Genomic DNA, 26,747 nt, shown 5'->3' with positions numbered 1-26,747 from the left:
ATCAGTGGTGCTTTTATGTCATATCCGGTGAGTCTGAGCATGATCGGAAGTGAAATTAACATGGCGGCTGTTTTCAAAACCTCAGTAAATTTTATATTGTGAAAATTATTTATAATTATTCGCATGTAGATACCATGTTTAGTTGTCTGTGAAAATCTTTAGTGTTTGTTTACAGATGTGTGTTATCACTGATAAACATGGTAACGAATGGAAAATACCTTGTTGTTGTGGCAGTTTTAGAAGGTAAATACTACAAATTTAATAATATTATTGATAATTGCAAGTAAACAACATAACATTATAATAGATCGCAACACTAATATTTTAATGAAATAACATGACTGACACTTATTAAGATTACGAACTATTTCAACCCTGTGTGAAAGGGTGAATTTTGTCACATACCTAAGAAAAACATTGACATTTCAGGTCGAAATTTCCCCAGAAGACCTAAACACAAAATTATTGTCGATGCTAAGTTCGATGGAGAACTTTTATCAACAGATCCTGTTGATCATGTGGAGAATCCAGATTTTACTCAAGAACTAGCCTGGGAGCTAGATAAGAAGGGTCTTTATCAACATCGTTTGCAACGCTCTTCAATAAGGGTACAGTGCTATGCATATGATCCATTGAGCACAATGAGGGAAAACTTAGGATACATTGTCTTAGATTTAAGGTCTGCTCAAAACAAACAGGTAATAATGGATTTATTTGTCATATTGATCCTTTAAAAACTGTTGAACATATTAGCACATATATTTGTAAATCAAAAAATTGTCTTGAATTTGTGACAAACTTGAATTAAATTTCATGTCAGATGAATTTTCAATAAATTGAAGTCTTGTATTTGGTTTTGCATGTAATTTAATGTTCATGTGACAATATTGACTTTGATATTTGATAGATTTTACTTTGAGCTGAAGAATTTGGGTTTGAGGGAAGTAGAATTATATATATAAATATATATCGAGTAATATATATATTTAATGTTTTATTTTTCAGACTTCAAAATGGTACCAGCTTCTACTTCCAAAATATTCCAAATCAAAGCCAGAAATGCGTCTTGGGATTTATGTGGAAGATGACAAGAAGATAGGTCAAACTGGATTCAAAGCCAAAGATGCTCCAGCCAGGGCAGGACAGAGTGAGTGGTTCACAGGAGTTCAAATTTATTCTGTCCTGTAAAAAGTTTAGAATAGTTTGAATGCCATGCTCTCTCTTTATATACAGTGGAAAAGAACTGAAATGGCAGATGTTAAAGTGACCATAAATTTTTCTCAGTTATAATTGATTAAAATAGTGCTTTGTAACTCTGCTAGTATAAAGATTTTAACTTTGACTTTTTCTGTTTGACATTTATAAAGATTCTTTTATATTAATTTACACAGATGTTATATGTTTAATTTTCAGGTTTGTCTTTATTTTAAGAAAAGATCATAGATTTTTTAAATGTCCAAATTTTTCTAATGCTGCAAAATAAGGGTGCCATCATTGTTCTGCAGGCTGTAACTCCTAAGATTTTTATATCCGAGTTGTAAATCTTTGTACATTATCATTATAAAAAATATATATATGTTCAATCCATAAGTGTGTAATATCAAATGATTTCGGTTGGATGGATGGTAAATTAAAAAACTGACTGAACTAAGAAGACCCGTATATTTTTTCAGTACCACTGAAAGAGCTCAGTTTGGATGACCTGAAGCCAGTCTTGAATGAAGCAGAAGGATACTACCAACTGGGACCTGAGGACAGATGCAATGAGCACTTTATGCTGTCTGTTACCATTTCATTTGCCACAAATCTACCACAGGTAAAGGGCACCAAGTCAATAGTTGGGTTTTTTTTCTTTAAGACAAAAATATAGACTATTTTGAACTAGGAAAAATTGTTTTTAAAATGCCACTGTATTATAGTTAATCTAGCTCAAAAGCGCCTGTCATTTTTTAATTTTTGTGAAATTGTTACAAGATTATTGTTAAGTTAATAGCACAGTATTATACAGTACATGCAATGTTTTTGTTCCAGCTGATACCCACAAACATGCCTCTCCCAGCCAGTGCTAATGGTTATTTCTTCTACTATGCCTTGTTTGGGAATGATGTCACCAATGCTACATTCTATGATCTGCTGAACCCGTCATTTCCTATTGAACGGGCTTCAGTGAGGCTAAGGAGCAGTCCTGAGGCTTTACAACTTTTTCTTGAGAGGCAACCAGGAATACAAGTACATATTGCAAGATTTATTTATTTATTTATTGTTGTGAATTAGCAAAATATATGTACCCCAGGTATTTTGTGAAATTAAAAAAAACTATTGTAACCCCCATCCAAACACACACAAAGTAGAGATATATACAAAAACATGACTAGCTTTCTTCTTTGTTTGACCTTTTTACCTTGTTAACTACAGTCTTTTTGCACGACTGCACATCTGAGAGCTTTTGCTGTCTAATATATATGTGCATTGAATGTCTTAGATTCACTTATGCTGCGGAGACCAATCTCTTGGAAGTGCAGAGGTACCACTCAACTCTATGTTAAAGAAAGACAGCAATGAAATCTACATGAGACCAGTGATTATGGAAGGAGTCTTTCATGTGAGTACCTCAAAAGATTCTAGGGCATCCACGTGTGCAGACCCAATATCCGGTTCTTGTCTTCCAAGCAGAAGGTCTTCCAAAATCAATTTTTAAAAAGCAGACTAAATTATCCATTATGATCTGTACTGGGTATTTTTACTCTGACAGTGTTCAGTAAGAAATGTGTGTGTAGTGAATGCTAAAGTGAACAAAGTGTGATATAAGAGTATCTTTAAAAAATATGCTTTGTTTCGCTGATATTTTCACAAAAAAAAAAAAAAAAAAAAATGTCAGCTTCAGAACACATATAGGTTTATTAGAGTTGAACAGTATGAAATGTGTTGGTTATTTTGTGTTTTTGTATTCTTCTCCATTACTGTTGCCTAATATCCCTGTCTGTTTCTCCAGCTTTGTTATCAGACCTTTGTTTGATTCTCTTGCTTTGTTACCAAACCTTTGTGTCTGTTTCTACATTGTTACCATACATTCCTGTCTGTTTTCCAGTTATCTCCACCAAATAGAACCAAGCAACAACTACCTCCTGTTCCTGAGGACATGAGGCCTGCAGTGGGGGTCTCTGTTACCATGAGGAAAGAAGAACAGGTAATGACTATTATTTTTAAGATAAAGTGGTTAAAAAACCTACATTAGGATTTGTATTTAATGTAAACGGTTGCTTAATAGAACAATACTGTTGAATAAGAGAAAATAATTTGAAGTCTTTGATGTTGTTCTTGTTGTTTTGTTTTTGCAGCTGGACTTATTTACTCTTTTTAAACATAATACCATAATTATAACAGATGAGAATGATACATCAGAATACAAATGTCTCAATTTCAATTATCTAGATTCAAGTGACGCCGTCCAAGCAGCATACAGATAGCACAGACACTCCTCCTGTGCCAGAGGATCACATCAAAGAAACGAAAAAGCAGAAAGGGAAGAGTGCAGACAAAAAGAAACACAGACCTCAGGATGAACAGTATACAGATTCATTTGCTGAGGCAACTGGTGACAGTGTGAGTAGCCTGGAAGAGGAGAAAAAGGAACAAAGAGACAAAGGTATTGATTGTCAGACATTGGTTAACACCCTTTAGAATATCACCCACTGGCTATTGGTTATCACCCTTTGGTTATCACCCTTGGTTACTGCCCACTGGTAGTCGCCCAATATTTATTAATTTTTGTGTATATAATCCATTGGTTATCACCCACTGATGGTCACCCACTGGTATTCTTCATGGTCTTTGTAAGGTGCTGAATTGTGCAAGTGTCACTGCTGTAGAAAATGACAGTTGAAAAAATGTATTGAAAGCAGAGTGACAATTCCATTTGGTTTTGTTGATAGACCAATCATTTAGTATATTTGATGTGAGATTTCTCTTTTTTTTTCATAACATTAGATAAAAAAGAAATTGCTTCACAAAGAGAAGATGAGAGATCTAAATCCCTAACAGTCACGCCAGAAAAACAGTCAGAATCTTCACCTCCGTCCCAGCAGCCAGCCAGGGTGGCTCCAGCACAGCCGACAGTATCAAGCAGTACTTCCACAACTACACAAGGTTATGTCGCCATCCCGCCACAGTCAAGACATTTTAGTGTCACTGTAGACTTGAGGAGCTTAAGGGACCTTGCTGCAGATTCATACATAAATGCCTATGTGAGGTAATAAGAAAGCAAGATCTTGAATCGCCATGTTATGAGGAAGGATAAGTTTTTATCAAATTGGGGAAACCAAAGTTTTACAGGGAATTTGAGCTTTATATTTAGTTACAAAATGTTTTTGGTCTTTGGCCCATCCGAACTCCAGATATGCTCTTTTATTTTAACCTTCATAATCATGAAACAAACTTAAATTATTTTATTTTGAACTTTTAGTTTAAAGTAATTATGCATTACTGTTTATTGAAAAAATGATTTCTGGTGTTAATTCCTTGTATAACTGTCCTATGGTGTTTTCATGCAAAGAAATGCGTTAATACGTGCAAGTCTTTTCACTACTTGTGAATGTCCCCTCATGTTTCCTCTATGTTCCAGGTACACATATGCCTTTTTTGGCAGCGCCGCCCCCAAAGTGAGCCACCCTGCAGTGGAGGTGCAGCGAGGTAGAGAGGTGCTCTTACCCCAGGGAGTTTGCACTTTTGACTTTGCTGCAACTCTGCACCAGCTGCAAGAAACATTCATGACGTAAGCATCTCTAGATTATTTCACATAATTTTTATATTGCTTTACATATGTAGACATATGTATATGTATTGTATGAAACATTTTTACTCTCTGAAAATTATACAAATAGGAAACATAGGCTGCATGTTACATATCATGTTATGTAGGTATCTGAAGCTCAATTACTTGCATATTATTTTATATGTACTTATATATGTATACAGATTTTACATAAATACCTTGTTGAAATATTTCATTTTTTTTTTCAATTAGACACATAGGACTACACTGAAATGCCAACAGTTTGATGTGCTTTAGTGATATTTGCTTTTAAAGCACAAAAAGATGGTGCTTTTTATTATTGATTTATTGTAATAATTATAAATAATATTTTCATGGATCTGTCAGCGTCCCATTGGTGGTGGAAGTGTGGGACAGAGACAAGAATAAAGCTCAGGATACTTTGTTTGGAGTAACAAGAATTTCAATGGCACACCTGTTAGCAGCTGAACAGTCTCGGGTGGTGGTGAGATCCTTTTTCACATTCTTATGCCTAAAGTGCACTCATGTAATCAGTCTTCAATATTTCATTAAGTTGGGCCAGATATATTTTGTAAAATTTGTTTAGTTAATGTTTACTGTTTCTGGTTTGGGCCAGTGACTTTTTTAATCTTGGTGTGTCAAAGTAGCTTAAAAAATCTTTTGCACAGACTGTTAAGTTGATTTGTAGTTAAAATATATTAGAAAATTGACACATAGGTTACCCAGGTTTCTGTCGATAAAATGTTTAATTAAGAAAAAAATCGAGCCTGACATGTTGCATTTTGTTGTAAACTTTCATTTTTGTTAATGGGATGAATGAACAACTGAACAAAAAGAGGTAGTTGTTTTTTGTCTGCGTTACAATGACTGATGTTAGATCTATTTATCTTTTAGAAGAGTGATAACTCTGTAGGTTGGAGGCAAGTTTATGACACACATTGCCCTCTGATGTCTGTGGATGGGTAAGTATGGGACTTCTGTATTGTATTTTTGTTTAAGGTAATCTCTGCACTTTTGTCCAAACTTTATTGTCTCAGCTTATTCAAATTGGAAAAAGTCAAGAGCAAATTCTTAAGTGAGTAGCCTATGTTTCTCCCGTTAAAAATTATTGTGGGTAACTGAAGTTGTCTACCTGATTTGTCATTGTGTTTCAGAGCTGGAAAGAGGGTGGGAGAACTCCATGCAGTGTTGAGTTTAGAAGATCTGGGGCTTATTAGCACACAGCATGTCTATGTTAACAATGAGCAGCACAAGCCACAGGTAAAACATATTGGTAGTACTCAAAAATTTATGCTTTGACAGCATTTTTTTAACAACACTGGTTTTTATACTTGGGCATTACATAGAAAATATTCACATTTTAGTGTATTATAAATATCAGTCAAAAGAACTACAGTATGAAGTAGGATACTAGCATCAAAAAAGCATCATAGCAACTACAAAAGTAGTAGTATATACAGTTGTTTTCTGGTTGGCGGTCATTTGTGAATTGTTGAGTAAAATCTCTTTTTGTAATTCTTGTTTTATACAACCACATGGCACATCAGGTAATATCCTCTCTTGCAATAAATGTCAGGGCAGAATTATTTGGTTGGTCAAAAACAGGTTGCTAGAATATTCTGGAATTTTTTCCATTTAATTTTTCTGACAGAATTTAAGAAATCAACAAAATGGTTTTTGACCAAAATTTTTCAAGGTGACTGACTATTTTCAACAATGTAGCCCACTCCACATACTTTCCTGATTATTAAGTGACATTTTATCAGAAAACACCAACAAATGAAAAATGAGTAAATTCACATTGATTTAGCCAACATAATGATATCAGTGCTGGTTTTATTATAGGTATATGCTACAGATGAAAGTAGTACCACTATGGCCCCTCCCCCAGCGCCCCCTGCTGTCCCACCTCAGCCAGAGCCCAGGGAGACCATTGAATATAAAGCTGCCCTGGAGTTAGAGATGTGGAAGGACACACAGGAGCAGGTGTTTGAGACACAGGTAAGATGTCTTAACACATGTATTTTAAATACCACTCTTTTCAGTTTGTAGCTCATATCTTCAATCTTGTGCATTTTTGGTCATGAATACTTCCAAATTTGATGTCATAACATCAGTGATGTTTGTAACTCCCAAATGTGTAAACTACATTGTAAAAAAAAAAAAAGACCTTTGTCAAAGTGTTATCACAATCAAAGTATTATCTATGGGTTGCTTAAACTTTTTGTTGGTGGAGCTTTGATGATATTATTCTGAATGTTACAGCTGAAAGAGAAGGAACTCCACCATTTAAGGGCCCTTGCTGAAGAATGGAAGAGAAGAGACAAAGAGAGAGAACTTCTTGTTCAGAAAAAGGTGAACAATTTTTACTGCTTGGTGTTACAGTTGCTTAATTGACAAAAATTTTCTTCCTAAGGCAGATCTTTCATGTACCCTCAGCTTCTGGAAGCATTCACTTCTTTTTTTGACTGCGTCCAAACATACAGGAAAGTTAATCACCTCTTATCTGTTCGAGGAGGGTGTCATTCAGTAAATCTGTTTGCATTCAGCCAGTGTCCTGACAGAGTTAGATTGATCTGTGTAGAAATATAGTGCATTGGGAATGCATCCAAATAGATAATCATCACAAAGCTTATTTCATCTTTTCTTTAGATAGTTGTAAACATTGTACTGAGAGCTGTTTACTGTTTGTTCTTTTGCAAGTTTTTGGTCTATCAAGATATACCCTAAATTGTATATTTTAACATATTATAATATTGATTTTAATTTTTTTTATTGGCTGCTTTTTACCTGAATTAAATATATGTCTTTTTCTCTTTTAGATATCAGAGTATTCACATCTAGAGGAACAATTAAGGAAAACCTTGGCTGATTTAGACAGAAGAGAGAGGCAGTTGGAATCTAGTGAAAATGAAGTATGAATACATCAGTTTCTTATTATTGTTATTATTTTGGCAAATTTTGACCTCAGTCCATCTACAATTTTAATGCTTGTATATGTTAACATAAAGAAAAACTAAATTATAAAGAAAAAAATTAATATACTAATCTACAACTAAGACATCCTTACTTATGCCTTATTTTCAGTAAAAAAAATTATTGTTGAAGTAGTATCACAAATTTATGGGCACAATAAATGCTTCAAGGCTGTGTCTAACTTAATTGTAAAAAAAATTGATTTTCAGTCATCATTTAGAACGCATTATATTAAATATTTGAAAGATCATTATGCATGCACATTCTTTTACTCTCTTCTTGTATCTCTCTGTTATATAGATAACCAGGATAAAAGCAGACTTACAGCGTGAACATGAATACAAGCTACATGAGATGAGGGAAGCCTCCAGAAGAATGCAGGAAGACTGTGAACATAAGATACAGCTGGAGAGGTGTGTGTTATGATGAAACATATTGGGTAGATAAAAGTGTTTTTGTTATCTTTTATCAGTGTACATGAAGCATTGAACTACAGGACTATAAAAAGAAGAGGGAAAGGCATATACATTACATTACACTTTAGGCAAACTTACACATTATTCTCTTTCTTTAAAATTTCTTTACTCTCAGCTTTAGCTTGTTGCTCATATGATAGAATAGCTAGTTAACAGTTTCATTTAAAGGTATGACATATATACCATTTTTGTGGTTCTAGAACAAAGACTCAGACGTTAGAGGAACAGTTAGGAAGGTTGAAACAGGAGGTAAGGGATACATATATACTTGTCTTTTAAATGATTTTTTTCTTAATGTAAACATATGGTAACTAAGGACACTTCATTTTAACTGCTCATATGCCAAAAGCACTGGATAAACTGGAATGTGATTCAATTTCTGTCAAGTTTCTTTTTCACAATTTGTAACACTACTTGTCAAAATATGCTTTGAAAATATTTAAAACCCAATTTAATATCAACAGGAAAACATGTTTGCCAATAAATGATGAACCATTATAATAACAACAATGAAATCTGCATATTATGCTAAATTTACCCTATTTGTTTTATGTAGTTGATTAACTCAGAGAACAAAGTCCAGTCTCTGGAGAGAGATTTCAGTGTGTACAAAGAGCAGCAAAGCAGCAAACCCGAGGTTCGCCTTCAATCTGAAATTAATCTGCTGACACTGGAAAAGGTAGGGATGCTGTATCAAATCCAAATATTCTGAATTCAGGCACATTTTAGTCAATATGTTTGTATGTCCTCATTATTTCAATGCATAGATACATAATTTGTAATAAAACCTCCACTCATGTCAAATAATTCACATTAGATTTAAGTATTGTGGTAACTGAGCTTGGCATAAGATTATTATGATATATAATTGGATAAAGGCCAGGAAGCCTAGGCTATCTGTAGGGATGTAGAGGTAGAGCAAGGCCTTATATAGTATTAAATCTACTCACCATTGTATACGTGTTAAAATCCAGGCTGAACTTGAGAGGAAGTTGGACTCTGTTTCCAAGTCTAAAGTCCACTACAAGCAGCAGTGGGGACGGGCACTGAAAGAGCTGGCCCGCATGAAGGAGAAGGAGCAAGCAGTTGCAAAACGACAGCTCCGCAAACAGCAGCAGGAGCTGGAGCACATGAGGCTACGCTACCTGGCTGCAGAGGAGAAAGAGGTGGTAAAGGCAGAAAAACTAGAATTGGAGGAGATTAAGCAGGAAGTTAACAGGTAAAATAATGTTTTCTGTCACTAAGTGTTAACTGAAAGAGACAGCAATCATTTTTTAAATGTTTAAAAACATAAGCAAACATATTCATAGATGAAGCTCTTACTGACAAATGACAAATGAAGCTCTTACTGCAAATAAGAAAATATAAATAAGCAAATGTTATTAACTGTCATTCAACAAAACAGATTAGTGGTATATTCATTAACATAAAATTGTGGTTTTGTCATTTCTAGACTAAAAGAACAAGAAAATCAGAAACAACAACAGCAGCAGCAGCCTCTGCACAAAGCAGATATTTCCAGTACATCCCCAGGAGGCAGTGTCCAGTACACCCCTCTTCAGCCTGACCCTGACACCACCATAGATGAGAGGATTGCTAGACTGATAGAGGAGAGGGACGCACTGCTGAGGACTGGTGTGTACACACACGAGGACAGGATCATAGCGGAGCTGGACAGGCAAATCAGAGAGGCTATAGCTAGAAAGAGCAGCTGACAGCTCCTGAGTCACACGACACTGCTGTTAACACAGGAATAGCAGTTCAGAGACACGGATTATGACTTATTTCTTGGGTCAAAAGTATTGTTGTTGGTTTGATAACTTTATTGATTTGAGCCAGCAGGTTCTGAGCAGTATAAAGTGTAGTCTGGATCATGCAAATTCACATTCTTTGGAGCATGATTTGGTTAAAATTGTTATAACAGTTTTATAAAGTAACACATTGTGCTCAGTTGTAACAAGTAGGGGCATTAGTACATGAAGAACCTGGTTACGAAGGGCTTTCTTGCAATTATATTATAGAAGTCCCCTTAAACAAGTATTTATTTGGTGTTCACTAAGACACATCTACCTGCTTGATATGACTTAATGTGACTTACTGACCCCGAGTTTCAGAGTACACTGGGAATTGCTGGAGCTCACAGTAGAGGTTAGGTCCAATGAACTCCCAAACTCACAGACAAGAGCTATTAAGTCTTAGTATGGAAACTGTTGCTGTACAAAACAATTGATGTAGCATCAAAAATGGTGTGTCATATTAAATCACAGTATATTCATTTCACACATTTGTTTCATTTCTCCACCTTTGGTAGAGGAAGAGTGGAGGTTATTCCTGCATCCATCGTTGTAATATATTTTATAAGGTATAATTTATGACACAAGTTATATGTTGTATATTTTTTGCAAATGTAATATAACTTCAACTGGAAGACATTTGATTCATGCTAGATTAGTAAGTGAGTCTATTCATGCTACTAACAGTGGGATTTCTTTAGGGTTTCAAAGTTAGTTACCACTGCTTTTTTCAAACAACAACACATTTAAATTAGTCACATTTGGGTACAACTGATTGTGGGATTAGTTTTACAGCTATCTTATTAATCTCATTTTTTCAGTTCTACTCATGTGCAGGTTCATAGCTGAAAATGACTAGTGTAAAATTGCCCACTTTCAAATCCATCAGTACTGTGAAGTAACATTTTTCTGAATTTTGTTAATTCATTAGTTTCTTATAAGGCCGAGTTACTTAAAATTGACCCTGAAAAGAGGTTGGTGAGGTGCATATTGGTCTTAAGCAATAATTGTTGATCATGGAATTTAGTTTTTAAATTAGGACTTTCGACCAGCAATTTCCCTTCCTTCTCTACCCTAAGTGAATTGTAGTGGTTATGTTCAGTCAGTAAGTATGGATTAAAATTGCCAGTGCATATTATTTCCAGTTATTTAATAATTGTACTGTATATATACATATGCAAGTTGTACATATACAATTTTAATATTATTGTAAATAAAATATGATATTTGAAAATTAGTTTAAATCTATTCAATTTATATACTGCAATGGCCATGATATTTATAAAACTAGGGCTAATCGTGTTAGGGAAGACAATGTCTTCACAATGTCTTCCCTAACACACTTAGCCCTAGTGTTGTAATCACAATCACAGATGTGTGGTAAAAGTTTCAGCGACTATGGAGGAACAACCAATAAAATCCCAACAAAAATTGGCATGCCAATCTAGCAACTGAGGAGGCACTGCAAGTGAAAACTCATGTTTTGGGCATATTTGTTTCTTTTTAATAAAAAATTCCCCAATCCATAGATTTCATAGATTGTTTAGGCACAATATGTTACCTCATTAGCTATTTTGCTTTCAAATATCGGAATTTTGAAGTAAAAAAAGATTTTGCCCTCCCTTAAAAGACAGACAAAAAAACATTTATTGTTTAACTGTTTGTTTTATTCACCAGAAAGACAACACTTCTATAACAGTATAGCAAATTATGCAACAATAAAAAATACTCGGAACCAAATACCACCTAGTTAACCTATGCATCTGATTATACAGTAATGGTGTTATGTTTGAGAAGAATCTTAATAAATATCTTTGTAAATTTTAATATATTTTTGATACAATAGCTTAACTGTATTTAGTGAGATAATAGTAACTGAAAAATATGCTCACATCTGAATAAATAAATAAATAAATAACTAACTAGCACAAGGTATTCAAAAGTTCACGTCTGAGCACTGATAGGAAACTGACTTATGATTCGTCTAAAGAAGAAATAAAATATACAGCTAAGCTTATTCAAAAAGCATATACCAGTACCATAAGATAAAACTGCATATATAATTATAATTCTGGGCCCGGTTTTATAAAGGACGTTTAGCACGTTCATTTGTGTTGTCTGCTTTAATGTACTTTGGCAATGTCAATATCCGAGAAAAAGAGGTGCAGGAAACAAAACTGGTCTGTCAGTGAACAAACTTTACTGGTGGAACTGGTAGAGGCAGACCGCAGTACCATCAAAAACAAGCACACATCAAGCTTGGACAACAAGATTAGCAGTAAAATCACTGCTGTTGGAGCAGCTCGCAGAACCCATGAAGAGTGCAAAGAGAAATGGAGGCAGCTGGTGACTGCGGTCAAGAAAGCACACTGTGGCATACACAGCCACAGTGCCAAGACTGGGGGTGGAGCTCCTGCTCTATCGCTAGATGCCACAACCCAGAAAATCATAGAGATGCACAAGGACGACCCCGCCTTCAATGGTGTATCTGACGGGTTCAAGACAACACTGGCAGCTTATGACTCCCGTTATATCAAAATAAGTAATAATAATTACTAATTAGTGACTTATATGCCCATCTTAAGAAGTGAACTAGACACACACACACAAACCTCAAATTCGTCAATGTCAAAGTAAGAGCAAAAATTCTATTGTTATAGAAATCCATTTTTTCAGATGAATACGGAAAATGTCGATACAAAAAACAACAGTACACACAAGCTATACAAGTGTGCATGTGCATTTTGCACGTGTTTGTGCAGTGTGAACATGCATATTTTTGTGCATGTCACAAAGCTATATCCAGGTGGGTCCACTGGATTCAAAAGAAACGCCAATGTTTCAGAAAAAGGTCTGCCTTATTAGATTAGATTTACAATTGGCATTCATTGAAAGTTTTAAGAATTAAAATGCATTTTAATGAAGGTAGATAATTATGGCCATTAAGGCACTAAGAATGTAAGAAAAAAAGAAGCATTTTAAAAACTGATTTAAGAGAATTGTGTAATATTCCAAAAGCCACTGCACACATCATCCTGGTGGAGAACAATATCAATGGTGTATTGTAAAAAGAGTGGGCAAAGGGGTGTTTCTAGGAAACTGGGACCACCAAAGAGGCAAACAGCTCAAGAGAGAATTAAGAGGAGCTGTGAATGAGTGTCACATTGTGGGCAGGTGCAACCTTTGCATGTAAGTGAGATTTAGACAAGATTTAGAAGTTAAAAATAAATATTACAGATAAAGTTTTAAAGAGATACTCAGTTAGATGCTTTGTCACTTTTTTTATTTAGTGGCCATTTTAAAGTCGAAGTATACAAAAGGTTGATCTTTTTTAATAATTTAATTTAGCTTTCTTTGTTCAATCATTCATTTTGACTTACGCTCATCATATTGTTAACTCCCAATATGTTTATTTCATGGTATTGTAATTCAGCCCTACTGCTGTGACCCGTATGCCAGCATAGAATGGAAGCCGAAACTCTTTATAAAAAGGATTGTTCAAGCTACGTCATGTGATACCATGATGATAAAGTGCTCCTGGGCAGCATTAGAAATGGATATCAAAGGGGAGTCGATACTTTCTAAAGAATCCCATATAGCTGAAAATAATTATCTGTTTTATCAATTTATTATAACTAACATCACCAATATAGCTTCTCGATCCTCAATGATTTAAGAATGTAAAACATGAATAAGGAGTTAATTCTGAGAAGAGACATTCTTTCTATCTGTATATTAAGTAAATTAGTTGAACTTACTGGTTTTGAAAATATGATTAATATAAATCATTAACACATATGCAAAGACAATGTATTGGATTAATGATATTATGCAATGCAACGGGGTTGCGTTTTTGGCATCAAAGGTTTCAGAACTTGAATTTCAGCTGGTGCGACCAATTTAGTTCAGTAATAAACATACTGAAAAGAAGTTAAATGTGTCATCATGTTCTAGACTATGTTTTAGGTATTGATTTTTAATTTAAAAGAAATGTCATTTTATAATGTATTTTATCATGAGCATTTTTCTACTTCAATGAACATTTAAGTGGAAAAGTGTATGAAAATCAGTTCTTCTTCAGTTATCAAACATCCATTGTTTGCTCATCAGATTTTGGCTAATGTTCATCATATTGTTACTTTCCTATCTGTTTATGAGTATGGTATATTTATGGTATTGAAATTCAGCCCTACTGCCATGAAGCCTATAAAAACATAGTGTGGGAGCCAAAACCCTATATAAACAGAGTAATTAGGGTAACCTCTCTGGACAGCATGATGGTGAAGTGCTCCTGGGGAGCACAGGATATGGACATCAAAGGTGAGTTGATACTTCCCAAGGCATCCCATATCATATACCCATAGAATCAGTTAGTAATCAAATGAATATGGTTTAACATGTATACATGTATCTTTGGTTTAAAAAACATCTAATAACATTATATATCATATCTTTAGTTTAAAAACCTAATGAAAAAAAGGAAGCTTGTCAGTATTATAATGCAATCTGCATACAATACCTTGGTTTCAAGAGGAATAAAACAAAGATGAACTCATCCACTATAAAAGAAATTAGAATGAAGAAAATGGATTCAGAGCCAGAAGAGTAATTAAAAATTTGAGAGAGTCTTGCAGATTTGAATCTCAAATCTTAATCTTAAGGCTAAGAACCAGCAGGAATATTCATAATTGTGCAATATGAAGATATTGACAAAAGTATGGAAGATGAAACTGCATAACACAGTGGAAAATTCAAAGAAACTAAAAAAGATTGATAGATAGATAAATTTGAGTTCATAAACAGCAGGTGAAAGACCAAAGTGTGCGAAACACCACCTGCTCAGAACACTTTGAAAAATGTGGGAGTGGAAAATTTAGGGTCTTCCCACTCCTTAAAGTAAAGTAAATTGGAATGATGAAAAAGAATGCAGTGCAAGGGAAACATATTTTATAGATGTGAATTTGTAATTTGGACAAATGTTGACATGATGGTGATTGAGGTTAGATATAATGATAAATTTTGCCAAAGAAAATTATTGCCTGCTTGTGTTAGTTTTTTTAAGCAATTTATAGTACCTAATATTCTGCCCTGGAGCAATAAGAACAAACAATATTCTTTTGACACACCTGCATATAGATGTGGACAATGTGACAAAGAACTTCCTGAAACTAATCAAAAATCAGACATTTCTGATGCAAGTGTGGGTTGTGACTGTGTGTGTAGATGCGATGTCTGGTAATGACCACTTCAGAGTAAAAGTATATGAAAGGCTGGTCTTTATTGGTTATTTATTTACTGTCTTTGTTTAATAATTTGACTTTGGCTTATACTCATCAAATTGTTAACTTCCTATCTGTTTATGTCATGGTATTGTAATTCAGCCTTACTGCTGTGACCCCTATACCATCAAAAACAGAGTGGGACCTGAAACCATTCATAATCAGAGTCATTCATGTAACATCTCTCAATAGTATGAAATGATAGAATCAGTTAGTAATAAAATGAATATGGTTTAACATGTATACATGTATCTTTGGTTTAAAAAAAATCTAATAACATCATATATGAACATCTTTAGTTTAAAAACCTTAATGAAAAAAAGAAAGCTTACCAGTATTATAATGCAATCTGCATACAATACCTTGCTTTAAAAAGGAATAGAAGAACAAAGATGAACTCATCCTCTATAAAAAATTAGAATGAAGAAAATGGATTCAGAGCCAGAAGAGTAATTAAAAATTTGATCGAGCTGTGCAGATTTGAATCTTAAATCTTAATTTTAAGGCTAAGAAGCAGCAGGAATATTGCGCAATATGAAGATACTGACAAAAGTATGGAAAAAAAAACAGTGCTGGAAAAAAAAAATAAAAAAATAACTGAAAGAGGTGAAAACATTTATGACAAATAATTAACCATTCCAAACATTATGTGACTCATTTTGACTTTTTAAATATATTTTTTGTACCGAGAGTAACCGACTTTCTTTCGGAAACGCTTTCATTGTAGAGTCTCGACTACGAGACTTACCCCAGTCATACAAATTCACGTATTCCAGATTTACTGTTTTCTATTGTTTGTTTCTATTATCCCCCCAGATTTGCTGGGTCAGCTTTCCAGTAATCTACTCCTACTTTCTTTTTTAGACATGCCAGGCTGTCTTTATTGCAAGAAGACTTTTTCAGATCGTAGTAACAGAAAGCAGCATGAGTGAAGTTGCCTGAATTGTTACTGTGGTCTAAAATTTGTGAAGAACCGCATACTAGCGGAACATTTCAAATGTAAACCTGCCTGCAAGACAGAGTAGGAGAGGAAGAGGCCAGCGGCCCTTGCCCCAGACCTATTGGAGGAGCCCCCACTGTTGGTGGATGTTACGCCTGGGGAGGAGGCTATCCTTGTGTAACGTGTTACACGTCGTTGCCACTGACAATGTGCAGCAACATGCGCGGCCTATGATGTTGCTCAAGTGTGGACTGGTGAGGCCATGACGCTCTCGTTGTTGTTTGCATGTTGGAGTTTTTTTGTTTTGGTTTGATGTTCCGTGAGCGGGGATTATTTGTTGCCTACAATTATTCTGTTTTAAAGTAAGTGCAATTCGCTGATTTATTCCCAAAATCTTTTAAACAATATCTGTCGTTCTTGTAGTTTCTTATTACTTATTATGATTCTATGTTGCTTCTTACAGGTATGTCTGGAAGCCTTATTTTTATCTCCAAAGAATAAATATATTTGTAAAACCTAGTGTTGTTTATCACCTGCTTACACTTGCCCTGTCCCCTTTGGCCAGCCCCAGACCAACTGCAGGGGGAAAGAGATTGAAGATAGGACCACCCCCTGAACCCGCGGAACACCTAAGCTCTTCTGAAGAAGAGGAACCACCCAGCGTAGTGAGGGAAGCTAAGGAGTAGGACGGAGAAATTGATCGAGTGGCCCTACTCCACGAAAGGGAGGTGCACTACCCAGATGGGAGGCGGGAGATCGTTCACAACTTTAAAAAAAAAAATTTTTTAATAAAAAAAAAACATACATTCATAATAGTCCTCATTCTGAAGATTTTAAATGATTGTAAATGCTATAATAGTCATGTTCTTAGTCAACGCTGTGAATTAAACTCACTTCAATAGCAACTAATCTTTTCTTTGCATTGCAAGTGCAGTAGTTAAAAATCTTGCTCATGAGAATATGCCATCCGTACAAATGTCAGACATAATCCAAACAATCGTTCATTTTTACTGTGTTTTGTCCATTGTGTTATGAAATATATCTCCCTCAAGTCATTATACAACGGACACAGTAGTAGAAAGTGTATCTCGTTTTCTACAGTATAAACTTTCTGAGTCAAACAATATGGGCAAAATCTACGGTCTTTTTCTATATTCATGTGGCGTCCTTTTTCAATCATCAGACTGTTGCTTGAGCAGCGAAAATTTGCCTATGGAATAAAATTTTAAAAGTTTGATAGATCTAAACTGCTCTCAAGAAAAGCAGCTTTAATTACAATCTTACATTTGCCTCCATTCGCACAGAGTGCCAAGGCAAAACAAAAATGCAAGGGCACCATCATTTGGTTAAACACCCGAGACCCCATTTGATCAAAACATTACCATCAATATCAGTAGACAGTTTCTTCAACTAATTGACCTCCTATTTCCTAAAGGTTACCCCTACCATAAGATCTTCAACAGAAATACAGAGTAAGTATTGTAGGGCTGCATGAGCAACAGGGGGTCAGTAGCTACTGTGAAAAAGCCTGACACTCCAGCCGGTACCTACAAATACTGAAACTCTGAGGAGTGTCCCATTATGGTGACAGCTTGACAGAATACATAATATATAAAGAACAAGATTTCAAATTCGCTGGAGAAATCACAAAACTTCACTCAACAATTCCAGCAAAATAAAAGAAACAACTGAACTCTCAAACTACTACTGGGAGTTATGGGATAAAGGTGTGAGTGAAAATGATAGCATACGTCATGGTGTTGAGAATGTAGTTTATCGGAAGTAAGAACCTCAACAGCATGTTTTACATGTTATGTGATTAAGAATTGATACCATATTAATGTTAATTCATACTTTTACATTATTCACATCTTTATATATAATATGGCATATATTTTTGTAACATTATATGGGTATATTTTAGTGTTGTTTTAGTTCAAACCAGCTCAGTCTGACAGGCATGTGCTGAGATCTTATAGTCCATTGTATGTACCTTTGACTTGTCATCGGCTTCTTATTCATAATTAACTGCATATCTTCTGTTAACTACAATTCATAGGTTAAAACATTTCTCTCCAATCCTTGGGTTTTTCTATCGTGAAGACATTCTGAAAAAAAGAGGGAAAGAGGATTGCAACTTTTCTGAAAAAACTTAAACATGCCACCTTGTCTAATAGATCTTACATAAAGTTACAAATCACTAACATGTTTGGTAAAAAGGTAGGTTACTTTCTGAAATCAGCAAGATGGAAAAGCTTTCTGGAAAATTTTTTTTGCTTATAATTTTACAATATGAGCAAATACCATTTTGGTTGATATGACTGTAACCAATTTGTGACTGGGATAGCCAATGTGAAGTTAGACTATGTTGAGTCAAAGTTAGTTGTTTCTTTCATTCCATTTAAAATGGCCTCAGTCAATCTCCATCCTTACAGGTATCATAGTGAGGCATCTCCCCACTTGATCTGGAAGTGGAATTCACATTCTCCAAATGTCCATGTTCTGTCCCAGTCAGTGGGTCTCATGTGGTGAAGGCATTTCAAATTGCCGAACTGGCAAGTCTAAAAATCTCCCAGGAAAATGGGGCACACTGAAGTCATCAAGGCCAACAGATTCTTCAGACAAAAAGCACAAGCCCCAGCATAACTATGGTTTGCCAAGCATTCCTGGAAAATGTAACCATACTTAACTAAACTGGCTTTTTTCCGTTTCCATGCAGAAGATTACTCAACTGGTCTGGTCTCAAACACTTATTTCGTAAAAAGTGAAGTATGGTCAGTTTAAATCGTTTGGATAATCTGTCAGAGAGGCCCAATTTAATTGCTTTGGTCAACATTATCACAGATATTGTTTTCTCTGAAAAACTTTTAAAGTCTTCTTTTAAAGCAGATAAAGTGTTACTGTTCATTAGATTTTCACATAAAACTACCTTAAATTTACCTTCAGTTACCTTTGGCACATATCTGTCAGTCTTGAGTCATCTTGTCTTACCCTTACGTAACATCCCTTGATATTACGATGATAAAATGTGTCTTGTGGTGAAAGCATTTCAAATTGAGGAATTGGCAAGTCTCAGAAATCTTCCAGGAAAAAACAGCCTGTAGCAAGCATCATCAAAAACTCCATCTGGACTTACATTGTATAAAGAACTGTTGAGCATTTCATAAATACTGTCATCTGTCCTTATTCTGGAAAAAAGAAAGTAATTAACAGAGGTTTCTCAAACCTTAAGCCTTGAAAAACATTTTGTAGACCATGTTCTAAAATTATAGATTATTACTATTAGAATTAAACAATAGACATCTCAAGTCAAAATTCTATTGTTTAGGTATCTCATAAAAAGGGGCGGATCCAGGATTATTTGAATGGGGTCCTCTGATGTATCTGTATCTGTTCATGTACGTCTATAGACACCAATACTGGTATGAAGTAGACGGATAGATGTGAAGCCGACCCTCACCATGGCCTGCTCAAGAACCAAGAAAAAATTGTTGTTTTGGGGGGCAAACGTTGCCATTTGGTACGGTTTAGAACTACGATTCATCTAGTCAAAATTCTAATATCAAAAGGGGAATATTGGTGTGATTTTTTTTTTTCATATATCGAAGGGGGGGGGGGGGGGGAGGGTAAGAACCTGCCTGCGCCCAACCCCTACCCCAAATCCGCCATTGATAAATGCATATTCCTGGACAGAAAACATAAAAATAATGACTTTGTCTTAAATTAAATTCTTAAATTCTAAAATTATAGATTATTACTATTAGAATTAAACAATAGACATCTCAAGTCAAAATTCTATTGTTTAGGTATCTCATAAAAAGGGGCGGATCCAGGATTATTTGAATGGGGTCCTCTGATGTATCTGTATCTGTTCATGTACGTCTATAGACACCAATACTGGTATGAAGTAGACGGATAGATGTGAAGCCGACCCTCACCATGGCCTGCTCAAGAACCAAGAAAAAATTGTTGTTTTGGGGGGCAAACGTTGCCATTTGGTACGGTTTAGAACTACGATTCATCTAGTCAAAATTCTAATATCAAAAGGGGAATATTGGTGTGATTTTTTTTTTTCATATATCGAAGGGGGGGGGGGGGGGGGGGAGGGTAAGAACCTGCCTGCGCCCAACCCCTACCCCAAATCCGCCATTGATAAATGCATATTCCTGGACAGAAAACATAAAAATAATGACTTTGTCTTAAATTAGAAGGACGCTATATTTCAACTAAAAGTGATAAAATATTTACTTGCAACTAATATCACACTCCTCCTAAAATTCCGTCAATGAACATCGAGTAACTTTACTGGGCCTTGTTGCAGACGCTAGGAATCCCATCTCTTTCATTATGGACGGAGGAAGGATAGACAATTACTCTTTTTCGACTTGACTTTCATCTCAAAGCCCTACGTGCGCGTTCTCAAATCTGCCGCCATATTGAAAATAGTTCCAGGAATCTTGGAACCCGTATGTAAACAGCGAGAGACCAAATCGTTCGCGGTGCTTGCGATATGTATTTTTGCGTTCGCACCATGAAATCGCGTTTTAAGTCGTTTGTTTGGCGTTTGCAATCACAAACCCGCGGCTCGAGATCTATTTCTCTTTTTTTTGTTTTAATAATTTTTTTCTTACAAAGGAAATTTTACTTTTAAAATCATAATATAAGCCCTATAGTAAGCATTTTAAAATATGTTGTGAAGTGTTCCTTAAAAACATATTTAATAATTGTGTTTTCGATACCTTTCTCTCTGAGAGCAATTTCATTTATTAATTAATTAAAAACTTTCAATCCCAATGCTTTTGTCTCAAATTTCGAATTCCAGTTGGTTCGAATTTTAATTAAATTAAAAAATTGAAATCAGAAAATCAGTGCATGTCTCTTCGTCAGTGGTGACTTTGACACGAATAGAAGTAAAAAAGGTTGGTAGTTGAATTATTAGCAGAGTCTATTTTATAAAGAAAAAAATTACATACATGAAATACAACTAAAAACGACGTTAATTTCTTAATGTTTAAACAGTAGTTGCTTTTTATAAGAGATAAACATTATTACTTTCTTCTTTATTTATTTGTTTATTTCGAAGAATTCGACAACTGTTTTTAAATGATAGACTTATCTTTAAAAAGTCACAAAACTGTGCACAGTTTCTCCAAATATTGGGATCATCGTTTTCGGTATTTCTTCATTTACAGAGGTCTGACCCTTTGACCATACACACATAACAACTGGCAGCAAGTATCAAATATACCCCCGCCTGAACACCTAGTATCATTAAAAGCCGAGTGACCTCGCTGTCGTGACCATCCTCCTTAAATATAACTAAAATTTCCTCAACATCGCTATCATTCAGTTCAACAGTTAAAGCCTTTCCTGGGTGAGCTGTCAGCTGGAAGCAGTTGTCGGATGTCGAGTTGAGACTGGTGCCGTAGATTGCCGAATAGAGGGGTGCGTTGGGAGTTGAGGCGTTGGCGGGGTATGGCACGTGCATTTTGAAATGAGGCAACTGAGTGTCACAGTGAAGTTGATAGTCGTAGATGGAAGGACTCGGGTAGCGGGCTGCCCAAGAACTGTACAGGGAGGCACTGCCGCTCGTCATAGTTACCTGCAACCAGATGCGCATTTTCATGAGAGATGATACAGAGCTTTAAAAAACACTCCAAGTTATATATATATATATTCTTACTTTATTAAAAAGTATTTTCCTTGGATATCCTATAAGTTTTGATGATGACAGTGATTAGTATTACCCAAAGGTATACAAAATGCAATCATTAACAAGAATAAAAAATCGACTAATCTTCAACCAAATTCAAAAGGTGAAATCATATTCAACTCCAAAGAGCAAGGAACTTACCACTAGGGTGAGGTTATCCGTGGGGACGTTGAACCTCAGGTACTGAACCTGGCCATACTCTAGCTTACCACTGATATTAGCTGTCACACCTAAGCTGGCTGGAAAGGATAGGAAGAAAATTGAGCTTTTACTTGTAAACTAAATACAAACTGATGTAACGGGGCGAAAAAGTCGCATTTATGACGCTTACAGAAAAATATTTGAAATGATATAAAAGGGAATAAGGTTCTCTTTTACTTAGACTATACAATCCACTACAAACTTATAAATAATCTCAATTCCTATAGCATATGGATTCTAATTGTGTCGTTCAACGTCTCTAGGCTACAGTATTACAAAAATTGAAATCTTTTGCGAAATTCTTAAGTAACGCCTACCTTTACACGTTCTCATTTCAATCTCATCTCTAAGAGAAGTGACTTCGCCAAAATCGTCCAAGTTAAAAACATGAAGGCACGAGGGACAGCTCCCTATGGCCTCCAGTTCTTTTTGTTCTGTGGCGTTAGATATCCCAATAGCAAGCATGGTGATGTCGGAATCGTGAAGGATGCGGGCAGCTCTAAGAGTCCACTGGGGCTCGGTGGACTTGCCATCCGTTATAACGACTCCAATCTTAGGAGACTTAATTGTCTCACCGTTCTTTTCCCTTAACGTGCTTTGTGTTTTGTGAAGTTGCTCCAAACCGACTAAACCGTAATCTGTCCTTGTTGGCCCGCCGAGGTAGCGTATTTCTCTGATGTGATCGAGAAGACTGGCCTTCGTGTTGTGTTCGCCAAGGCGGATTTCGGTCTGTGAGAAGCGCGCATATTGGATGACTCCGACACGGAATTTATCCTCGCCTATATCTAACCCTTCGATCACGCTGGTTAAAAACTGGAGAACGAGGCGAAAGTTACTGAAACCAACGCTGCCGGAGGAGTCCAATACAAATACAACGTCGGCTCTAGGGAGTTGACACCCTGAAAATAATATGATGTCCAGTCAGATACATTCAGAGATCAAACAGCACATTAAATATTATGAAATGCTTCGATATGTTTTACTTATACATTAACGATATTAAAGATAGTCATATAATGCTTTGAAATGTAACAAAGGGGTCAATAACATAAAGGTTTCAAAATGAATATTCGATAAACCAAAATTAGAATCAATAAAGAAAAAATACACGAATCGTGCGTCAATGCACAGAGTAGGCAAATCTGTTTAAACTGCATTATTTCTACTCTAGATGTTACTAACTATCAGTTCTATAAAACAAAACGGTTCTGACTCACTGGTATTGTTCAGAAGCTCTTGCACTGCTCTGATAAAATGCTTTTTCCTGGAACGAGCTCCCGCTCGATAATGTGTATTCCAGTACATGGCTTGGCCCTCCAGGTCGCGAGGAAGATCACGGGAATGTTGTGCCAGCCTCAGGCGGGCAGCTAGACCCGAATACAGGGGTGTTCCCAAATCTCTCCAACTGAGAGATGTCCAATTCACGAGAAAATGTTCTTCCACGGCAGATCGCAAGGAAGCCAGATTGGGATCGCTTTTAGTGTCTTTGAATGCAGACTTGGTAACCTAGGGCGAGAAAACAGTTGCAGCTTTTGGCGCTTTGTAATTTGAAGCCAAATCCATTAGGAACATGCATGGGAATTCCATACTCATTTTCAGGGAATTCCACTTAAAACGATTCTCCATTTATTCATCACATTTTTTAACACGGATGCTTTTAAGTTAAACAGAAGGGTCACCACTTTGACTTTGAAGCATCAGTTATATTAAAAGGTGAAAAAGGGTTATCAAACCAGTAGCTGGTAATTGTAAAGGAAATGGATTTTTTCTTGTAAAAATAATAGACCTTTTTACCACCTTGTTTGACCCTAGATGAAAATCGGCATAGTACCTAGACCGAATTTTGATCCAGGGCAGTGACTTTCCAATCTATTTCGCATCTATTTTTAAAAACAGATCTCAAACACTACTATCCTTATGTACTTAGAAAGGTTGATAAACCCAACATATTCACGCCCAAGCACTTTATAAATTGATTCCTCCATTTACATACTCTGGCTATAAGCTTGATGGCTACACATGCACCAATATTAATAGAGGAACCCTGTCTCGTCCAGAAAGGCTCCTGATGAGTGTTTCAGATAAAGGAGGTCTAGGGGAGTGGTGTGAATCCCATGAAGGGTGCCATCTAACTCAACACTATTAAAACCCTGGAGAGTTGGAAAGCGAGTTTGAATTTTAATTTAAAACAGCCAAGGTTTCATTTTGCCTACAGTCAAGGCAGGCAGTGGCATAAGATGCACAGCATTTAGTAATGGACCATACAGTTCATACTCTTAATTGACAAAATGATGTAAATAAATCCCCCGTGACCATATATCTAAAAGCGTGTGCACAAAGTGTTTTCATGAAAATTATGACAAACATCTGAATTCATGACACACCAATCACAAATGTAAGCTGCCGAATTCCTACTTTCATATCACAAAAGGCTCTTAACTTGACTTTGCCTACTTTGGTTAGTCCTAAAATCAACTGCCCAATCCTTAAGCTGCGTACTGGTATGGGTTTATTGCTACATGTGTCTCACCTTCTCATATCTTTAAATTATATAGTGTCTATCATCTCTTTTTGTATTCAGAGATTGCATGCAAGGACCAAGTTTTTATTTACAGCACTAAATTCCTCTAAACATTAAACGTTCTTCTAAGCACCAAATGATACCATAATCATTATCCAAAAATGATTTTAATCTACTGCGGCCCTTTCGCATAATTTCATCTAACAGAGACACACAATGCAGCATCAAAATTCACCTCTGTCGCCTCTTTGAAGCGGACAAAGTGTCTGGGCATCGATGATGTTATCTGACATAAGAAAACACCAATTCACTTTATCAATTGTAATCACAATTATTATTTCACTTATCACACTTTATGGTGATATCTACCTGCCATATGCCGCCCAGGTGCGGGTGACCGTGTCGCGGAGTGAAAGTGTCGTTCCTTGTACCGTCTTTTGTCTCTACCCAGGCGATCCGTCTAAGCAGCATGTTGTCGTTAGGGAAGATGCACGAGCTCTGGATGAGGTCCACCACGGCCTCCACCACCTCTGTGCCCCTGCCTCGGTCCTCGCGAGTCACGTCACGAAAACCGTGACCGGTGCCGAGCAGCTTTAACAAAATAAACATCGCAAGAAAACACCCCTGGAGCATTTTCATCTTCTTTGAATATCTGTCCTATTTTCCGCCTCTATAAAGTTTGGTCAGTACTACTAGGTCATTTTTCTATAAAAGTAAACTAACTGTTAATGTAGGCATTTGTTCTAATTGACTTTTTATATTGCAGAGTAATAAACTGCTATTTTCCCTATTATTTTTTTAGTTCCCTTCATGACCCTTCGCAACGGCCGCACTTCTGAAGTGCTCTTTTTTAAATGACGTTCTGTGTCCCAACTAAATGGTATTAAACGTGAATCATAGGAATTAAAACAGTATTGTTCGTTTTTATCTCTGGGGTCCAGATTGTATGCAGGATCGATTTTTTCACCGAGAGATGTAAGCTCGGTTGCAGTGGCACTGTGATACAGCTACAACTTCGAACGTTCAAAGTAGTGTCGATAAATAGATCACTTTTTTTAAATTTTGACAAACAGTCCTCAATAGATGTTTTCACCGATGGATCAGGTTTTTAAAAATATTAAGAAAAACCTATATGCAATGTTTAGTTCAAACTGATAAAATGTTGGAAAGCTTTTTCTTTATTTTCATTTAGCTAAAAAACGGTTCCACTGAGTACCAGGCGTGAGAGCACACTATGAATAATAATGATAAATGTAATAATTATAGGGCTACTCTTTTTTCTGTAAAGAAGCTCTAATAACTATATTTTCCATATTAGATTTTCCTTCAGGGCTGCATACGCAAGTTCTCATTTTGCCTTACACTGCACAGAAACTGTGTTAGTGGCGAATTCCCTCAAAGGGCACATTTGACTTTTTAACATGTGTCAACGATGGTGACTCAGTGGACGTTGTGCTAAGTCTCCCTTTTTTTGTGAAAATAAAACATGCAACTTGCTGTATCTATGTTCATATTCTGGAGTTGGACGGTGATTCCTTTTTTCCCCATTTGTGAACAGTGGTGGTGATACTAAGAAATCGTTTGAAACCCCTATATAATTCTACTTCTCTAACGCTAATAACGCTTCGTAAAAGTAGGACAAATGTAGTGTTTTCATACCTTTTAATGACAATCTTCAAGTCATGTCTCGTAATGCCAGGAATTTGGACTATAAATTATTTCCTCAATTCCAGGCACTGCATCGGAGGATTCTGCATATTCAAACGTATTTAATATGCTATGCCAAGGCAGGTTAATTTAAACTATCACTTTTCTTATTTAATCAGTCTAAATCTAATCTACTTTAAAATCACGATCGCGAGTCGCAAGTATACAACGCTTTGTACGAACCATAACATAAAATAGCAAACCGAAAAATGAAATTTAATTGCCCTGTGATATATTGAAGGATATAAATAAACTGAAAGTAAAGGGGGAGACCGTTTTATTTGCGTCCAATTATCATGTTTTACAACTTTTAGCGTGCGTATCATGCCATTGACCATGACATGATAAA

The 26,747-nt window shown here is 35.8% G+C and overlaps 2 protein-coding genes across 6 annotated transcripts; one reads left to right on the top strand and one right to left on the bottom strand.

Moving 5' to 3' along the window:
* The first annotated feature begins 31 nt into the window (after positions 1-31).
* Positions 32-11,274, top strand: LOC106155052 (centrosomal protein of 120 kDa). The gene is made up of 21 exons (XM_013529656.2): positions 32-243; positions 430-698; positions 1,006-1,147; positions 1,674-1,816; positions 2,032-2,229; positions 2,483-2,602; positions 3,089-3,187; positions 3,433-3,646; positions 3,988-4,249; positions 4,622-4,771; positions 5,159-5,276; positions 5,687-5,754; positions 5,947-6,052; positions 6,638-6,793; positions 7,058-7,147; positions 7,615-7,707; positions 8,069-8,181; positions 8,445-8,493; positions 8,801-8,923; positions 9,219-9,463; positions 9,698-11,274. Exons 1-21 carry the CDS (start codon positions 198-200, stop codon positions 9,957-9,959), a joined length of 3,066 nt encoding a protein of 1,021 aa, XP_013385110.2. The 5' UTR covers positions 32-197; the 3' UTR covers positions 9,960-11,274.
* A 922-nt stretch (positions 11,275-12,196) lies between these two features.
* Positions 12,197-26,584, bottom strand: LOC106155087 (uncharacterized). Of its 5 annotated transcripts, none has more exons than XM_087001161.1 (9): positions 26,351-26,584; positions 25,061-25,396; positions 23,388-23,676; positions 22,488-23,069; positions 22,111-22,208; positions 20,505-21,858; positions 19,197-19,444; positions 18,561-18,922; positions 12,197-18,364 (listed from the first exon to the last, which is right to left on the bottom strand). In XM_087001161.1, exons 2-6 carry the CDS (start codon positions 25,328-25,330, stop codon positions 21,439-21,441), a joined length of 1,659 nt encoding a protein of 552 aa, XP_086857287.1. In that variant the 5' UTR covers positions 25,331-25,396; positions 26,351-26,584; the 3' UTR covers positions 12,197-18,364; positions 18,561-18,922; positions 19,197-19,444; positions 20,505-21,438. The 5 variants fall into 5 exon arrangements, with proteins under 5 accessions (XP_086857287.1, XP_086857284.1, XP_086857285.1 ...); XM_087001158.1 differs by having other exon boundaries at positions 18,690-18,922; XM_087001159.1 differs by having other exon boundaries at positions 18,690-18,922; positions 19,207-19,444.
* Between the last annotated feature and the right edge of the window lie 163 nt (positions 26,585-26,747).

This window comes from Lingula anatina, chromosome 1, assembly GCF_051362555.1.
Source record: "Lingula anatina isolate TDL-2025a chromosome 1, LinAna3.0, whole genome shotgun sequence".
In the NCBI taxonomy this organism is placed as follows: Eukaryota; Metazoa; Brachiopoda; class Lingulata; order Lingulida; family Lingulidae; genus Lingula; species Lingula anatina.
The sequence above is the reverse complement of the archived record's forward strand: the minus strand, read 5'-3'. Positions and strand labels throughout refer to the sequence as shown.

Excerpts from the sequence above, each read along its gene's own strand:
- LOC106155052 (XM_013529656.2), top strand. The coding sequence starts at position 198 with ATGGTAACGAATGGAAAATACCTTGTTGTTGTGGCAGTTTTAGAAG. Across the intron at positions 2,230-2,482 it reads AGAGGCAACCAGGAATACAA|ATTCACTTATGCTGCGGAGA; the intron begins GTACATATTGCA and ends TGAATGTCTTAG. Across the intron at positions 3,188-3,432 it reads CCATGAGGAAAGAAGAACAG|ATTCAAGTGACGCCGTCCAA; the intron begins GTAATGACTATT and ends TCAATTATCTAG.
- LOC106155087 (XM_087001161.1), bottom strand. The coding sequence starts at position 25,330 with ATGAAAATGCTCCAGGGGTGTTTTCTTGCGATGTTTATTTTGTTAAAG. Across the intron at positions 22,209-22,487 it reads TGAAATGAGAACGTGTAAAG|CCAGCTTAGGTGTGACAGCT; the intron begins GTAGGCGTTACT and ends TATCCTTTCCAG. Across the intron at positions 21,859-22,110 it reads CGGATAACCTCACCCTAGTG|GTAACTATGACGAGCGGCAG; the intron begins GTAAGTTCCTTG and ends ATCTGGTTGCAG.